This window comes from Microtus ochrogaster, linkage group LG4, assembly GCF_000317375.1.
Source record: "Microtus ochrogaster isolate Prairie Vole_2 linkage group LG4, MicOch1.0, whole genome shotgun sequence".
Taxonomy (NCBI): Eukaryota; Metazoa; Chordata; class Mammalia; order Rodentia; family Cricetidae; genus Microtus; species Microtus ochrogaster.
Genome location: NC_022030.1, coordinates 31,951,266 through 31,957,265, shown reverse-complemented (window position 1 = coordinate 31,957,265; position 6,000 = coordinate 31,951,266). Strand labels below are relative to the sequence as shown.

Here is a 6,000-nt window from a genome sequence, read left to right as displayed (position 1 = left end):
CCCCCCCCCAAAAAAAAACTTTCTTGACAGGGATTGCAGGCAGGGACCACTACACTTGGGTTAAAAATGTTATTCTTATTATTATTGTTAGTAATTTTGAGTATCACTATTAACTAAGTTTCAAATACTCTGTCATCTTCTAAAGTTGAGACTGAAATCACACATATAGGATAAGTATATAAAGTGAGGCAAGACAAAACAAGTTCTGGATTCAACAATATTAGTAATTTCTTAAATGACTGTTCAGTGACAATGAAGTGTGATATCAGCACACAAGGGAGTCATGTGAGAGGCAAAAAGAGGACTCATCTTGCTAAACAAGCAAATAAGCCAGGCACTGTGACACAAGCCTGAATCCCCAGCATTTAGAAGCCCAAGACAGGAGAATCAGTGCAGGTTTGAGGCCATCCTGGGCTCATAGTGAACTGCTGTCTAAAAATATAAAATAAAAGAAAACTACATGCATGAATAGGCAGGCAGCTAAGACATGTTTGGTATGATTTAAATTATTTTTCTTTTTACTGAATCCCTCAAATTCCCAGGCAAGGTTAACTACTAAATATAATTTAGAATCCATATACTTTCAACTTGTTAAAAAAATAGGAATGATAGTTGATAAATACTGAGAATCAAAGTGCTAAGAAAGAGAAAACCTGATGTTTGCTAGTCAAGAGGCAGAAATTCTGATGTTAGAAGGTAGAGACTCTTAACAGCCTTAAAGAAGTGGGGCAAAAAACAAAAACAAAAAACACCAACAAATACCCAGGTGACAGTCACCTTCTTAGCAGTTGAGAGGGAGTTGATTTGCCAGCAACCACTGTTTACTTTAGAATGAAGATGGCTGTGATCATGCCAGAATACTTGCACACAACTGAACTAATCTCCATCTTACACTGGTCGTGTGTGAACCAGCAGAGAGAGTGCTAAATGATTGTCACATCAGTGATAGTGAGACACTTCCACACATTAGCTTCTTTAAACCTCAGACATTTGGGCTTCTATGGTGTTCCAAAGGCATGACACATCAGGGTGTTATTGCTTGAATTAATCAAAGCCTAGCTTAACATCTAATTCCACAACATGCTTCTGTAGGATATGCAAGTTTCAGAGGACAACACTTACCTCAATATAGACACAGTTATAGGAGTACCTGCCATGAAAGTAAAGATAACTGTAATGAAGAAAATGCCAAGAAATATCGGCAAGTTTGCACACCGAGTTCTACATTTTCCAGCTTTAGTTTCAGAATCAATACTTTCTGCAATTGGTGTGATTTCTATTTTCCTTTCAATACAGGAACAATTGTAATAAACCTGAAATTTAAACATGGGAAGATTAAAAGTTGTTTACTTTGAAAATATATTTACATCATTTTGTCACTCTCCTAATCTATAGACAGTCAATGGTGCTGAGAGCAATTAACCCTAAGAAATTAAGTAAATAGTAACCAACCACACGTGTGATATTCAATCCCCTGTGTTTAACTTTGTGGCTGTTACTCCAACTTATAGCCTTTTACTGGCTCATGACATAAAACAACTTGGCAAGAATATAACAGTTACACTCTTTCTCATGTTCTGCATATATTATTTTCAGTAGAACATAACTGCCCAGACAATGTCTCTCTAGTAACTCTTCTTTCCCATTAGAGGGGGCACAGAGGAATCGATGCCAACAACCTCATTATGTGCACTAGTTTGGAAGAACAAACACTATAATTTTGATAAGTGCCACAGTAAAATTATCCCGTATACACTACAACTTTATAAGTTTTCTATAACACTCTTGATAACAAAAAAAAATAGGGGTTACTACATCTTTACTGTGAAAGTGACCTTACATATAAATAACTTACTAGTTATTTTTTATATACTTACATATAGGCATAGATGTATGTCTATAATGACATGACATCGTAAAAGGTAACAATAAAAAATTATGTTTTAAATTTGTAGAAAATAGATAAATTATTTAGAAACTGTACTAAGACCTAAAGGCATTGTATATCTCAATGTTATCCTTAATGTAAACTTTTCAGACATTTAAAACAACAAAATCATAGTGAAATAGGGAAGCCAAAGAAAGTGGTGTTTTCATGGTTCCAAAGAGTAGTTATTTTCTCTGTGGTCAAGCAATTCTGGACTAAGGGCGTTGATTTGGTTAGATTAATTATACAGATGATCCTACAGTATGTGGTATTACATAGGCATCAATAAGATCGACAGACAAAATAAGCTCATTCAGTCTTAACACTTTAAAATTTTTATGACATGTATTTATTCATTGTGGGTAAGTAATTGTGTGTCACCGAACACGTCTAGAGGTAATGCAACAAGTGATGGGAGCCTGTAAATCCACCGTGTGCACTCTAGGGTTCAAATTCAGTTTTCCTTGCTTAACAGCAAGCACCTATATTTCCTGAGACCTGCAGGGGACCCCTGTCTGAACACCTTAAGAAGAGAAACTGACCACAGGATTTTCTGTCCCACTCAGATTGTATAACTAAATAAAGGATGTGACAGAACTGTAAGCCAAAGTCAGACTTGTATCTGGGTCATTTGACAGAAAAAAATATTATTGCTGGAAAAAAAATTCATGTGTTTATTATTTTAATACATGTGTATACTTGTCAGTATGAAATAGTTCATAAGAAAAGTGTGTCTTGGGCTGAAGTTAAAAGTACCTGCTGCTCTTGCAGAGGAGCTGAGTTAAATTTCTATACCCACATGGTGGCTCATAACATTCTGTAACACCTTTTCTGATGTCCTTAGGCACCAGGTACAAACAAGTCACGCTCTTTAACTACAGGAAAATACTAGTTACTCAGTCACCTCACAGGCAGTTCTGGCTCTACATGGCTGCCAAGCTCACTTATGGGATTTTGAGTCCTGATAATTGACAAAATACTAAATTTTATAAACGTGCTTGAAACTTAAAGCAGTACTTCCTTCCAACTTCATGTGAGTGGCCTCCATTTTCAGGATAAAATCTTAAGCCCTCTTGCATTGCTTTTTCCCCTTTTTTTTTTTTTTTAGACAGAGCCTTACTATGTGGACGAGTATGGCTTCAGACTCCCAGAGATCTCCCTGCCTCTGCCTACTGAGTACTGGGAATAAGCAAATTGATGCCAATACAAGCAGTGTAGACCACAGGGATGGAGTCCAGTGCCTTAAACATAAAAGGCAAGCATCCTGCCTACTAAGATAGCTGCTTGGATTATCTGAAATTATTCAAGTATATAAGAAGAAATAATGTCTGTGTATAACACTAAAAAGATAAAATTAAATTTATATTTAGTGAATAAATGATTTGGATGATTACAATGTATTGGTGGTATGTGCAGTTTAAAAATAATTAGTGAGTTTCATTATATTACTGATTAGTAACCATGCTGAAGGATCTCAAAATTGAGAAAAATAAACAATATAAAATGGTAATATAATTGCCATGTTGAGTTCATCAATAATTGCATGAGACAGAAGGAAGGAGTCTTATTCAGAGGAAGAGGCCAGGGTTGCTTAACTGGGAAGGCAGAGCAGGCCGAAGAGATTGAACAGCCCATTAAGAAGGTCAAGATGGCAATCACAACACACAGTGCATAGTGCTTCACTGAGGCAAAGTAGAAAACATGGCTACCTTTGGTTTCTTGTTTGAATTTGAGTTTAAACAACCTGCAAAGCAGGGAGAAAAATACTGGATTCCATCACTTCCACAGAGAGGGTAATAATAGGACCGCAAACAGTTGCAATTGGCATTACAAGGAGCAGTCAAATTCCCCAGTTCTCCTGTTCTGTAAATGAGAAAGGACAGAGAAGGTAAATTTTTTGTGTTGTAATTCCTAAGAGACGTAGTTGTATCAGAAGTAGTTGTATCTTTTCATAGTGTCATTCAGGCACTCTCCACATGAATATCAAAGTAATAAAACAAAATGTCTGCTTCTCCGTGTGACTTAGCATACAATTAACCTACCTCTATGCCTAGACTGAAACCTTAGAGGAGTGATGCTATCTTACTCAGCTTCACACTCTCATGACTCAACACAAGACCTACTTATCACCTGCTTCAGATGCATGTCTGAATGATTGAGTATGTCAGGCATTGGGAAACCTTCTTTGATTAGGGTAAACCTTAAGGGGGAAAGCTATCAAATAAGAGTTATTAATAAGGCTTATCCCCTCCTCTCTCACACACACATGAGAGAGAGAGAGATAGAGAGATAGAGAGATAGAGAGAGAGAGAGAGAGAAAGAAAGAAAGAAAGAAAGAAAGAAAGAAAGAAAGAAAGAAAGAAAACAGTGAAAGTCTCAGTAAATGTCAAGGTTTCCCGGAGACAAACAGTTACAGTTCTGTGCATTATCTGTGAGATGGCTGGAACCATCCTCCACTGCTACCCATCAGTGGCAATAAAAAAGCGGCTATTTTTATTATTATTTATTTATTATTAAAAATGATTTGCAAACATCCCCAGTATGTGAGCAACATTTCTAAAGCAAAAAAGTCAACAAAATCATGTACTTTAACTTTTTCATATCACCAGAGAATCTGTCTTGGCAATGAGTAAATTTCCTGATTTCAGTCTCTGTGAGGTTGTGTTTATACCCTCTCTTCTGGTCTGTGTGAAGTCACAGAAGTCCCAAAATACAGGGACACAGAAGTCCCAATATATAGGGGCTCACAAGTCCCAATACACAGGGGCACAAAAGTCCCAATAGACAGGGCACAGGCACAGAAGTCCCAATATAAAGGTTTACTCTGATCAAAGATGCTTCCCCAGTGTCTCACCTATTCATTCATTCCACAATGTATCTGAAGCAGGTGATAAGTAGGCCTTGTGTTGAGTAATGAGAGCATGAAGATGAATAAGTTAGCATCATTCTTCAAAAATTTCAGTCTAGGCACAAAGGTAATTAGCTAATTGTATGCTAATCTGCTGGCTGTGGTTTACTGGTACGTACAGACACATTTTAGAAGCTCCAAGGCAGGACAACTATCGTGAAAAATGGCTTTGAGAAAGGAGACCTGAGAAACTACCTCCTATATGAGTCTTAAAGGTGAGCAAAATTTAGCCACACAGTGGGTAATTGGAAGAGGCTCAATGGAGCAGAGAAGGAACTATGTTCCTATGAGATGTCAAGGTCAAGATTAATGTTTGCCTCAGGGGCCTTGTTAAAAATCAATGGATGTTAATGATTAGAAGTATATATGCTTATATTCAGCAGTGATATTGCCAAAAGTTCACCAAAAATATTTTGATACATTCATTATATGTATGGATGTATGTATACACGTTTCCATCTGTGTAAGTGAACATATATGTGTGTGTCTGAGGTTAACATTGGATAGCCTCATTGACCACTTTCTTAGTTGAGATGGTATCTCTCACGAACCCCACAGATCTCTGGTACAGGCTGGTCTAGCTAGCCAGCTTTCTCTGGGGATCCACAGTCCCTGTCTTTTGAGTGATGGAGTTAAAGGTAAACAGCATTATATAGGTTCTGGGTATCTGCACTCAGTTCTCACCCTTGCTCAGCAAGCATTTATCCTCCAAAGTTGCACAGAGTATGAATTGGAGGGAAGGAGACCAGTTACAACACCTGAAACAAGTGGTCAAAATATACATAAGTGTCAAATGTGTAAACTTGTTTTAATTAAAAATTTTTCTAGCAAAAAAAAAAAAAAGAAACCAAATCACAACTTGATTCTAAGAAAGATTGGAGAAAACTTTTAAACATATAATCAGCAAGATTTGGAGATTGGCATATGATGAAGCCCTATTTCAAGGAATTCAAAGGCACTCCCAATTTTGAAGAAGAGATAACCACTCTGGCTTTACATAAATATTAAGTGTATGAGTCTCAAGTTGGCAGACAATTGAACCAAGGTTAAAAAAATGTAATACCCATTTGCATGTGTATTTAACAGAAATCATGACAGTGATAAGATCTACCACTCAGAGTGGAGACAGATTTTTGACGTTGTGACACACACTCTATTCTACACT

General features: G+C 36.9%; 1 protein-coding gene across 1 annotated transcript in view; it reads right to left on the bottom strand.

The window, feature by feature from the left end:
- Nucleotides 1-6,000, bottom strand: part of Slco4c1 (solute carrier organic anion transporter family member 4C1) — a 48,850-nt gene that overhangs the window by 8,021 nt on the left and 34,829 nt on the right. Inside the window, exons 9-10 of the mRNA XM_005361350.3 lie at nucleotides 3,637-3,790; nucleotides 1,123-1,313 (exon numbers count right to left, since the gene is read on the bottom strand). Coding sequence (XP_005361407.1) covers nucleotides 1,123-1,313; nucleotides 3,637-3,790 — 345 coding nt within the window. The remainder of the gene's footprint in view (nucleotides 1-1,122; nucleotides 1,314-3,636; nucleotides 3,791-6,000) is intronic.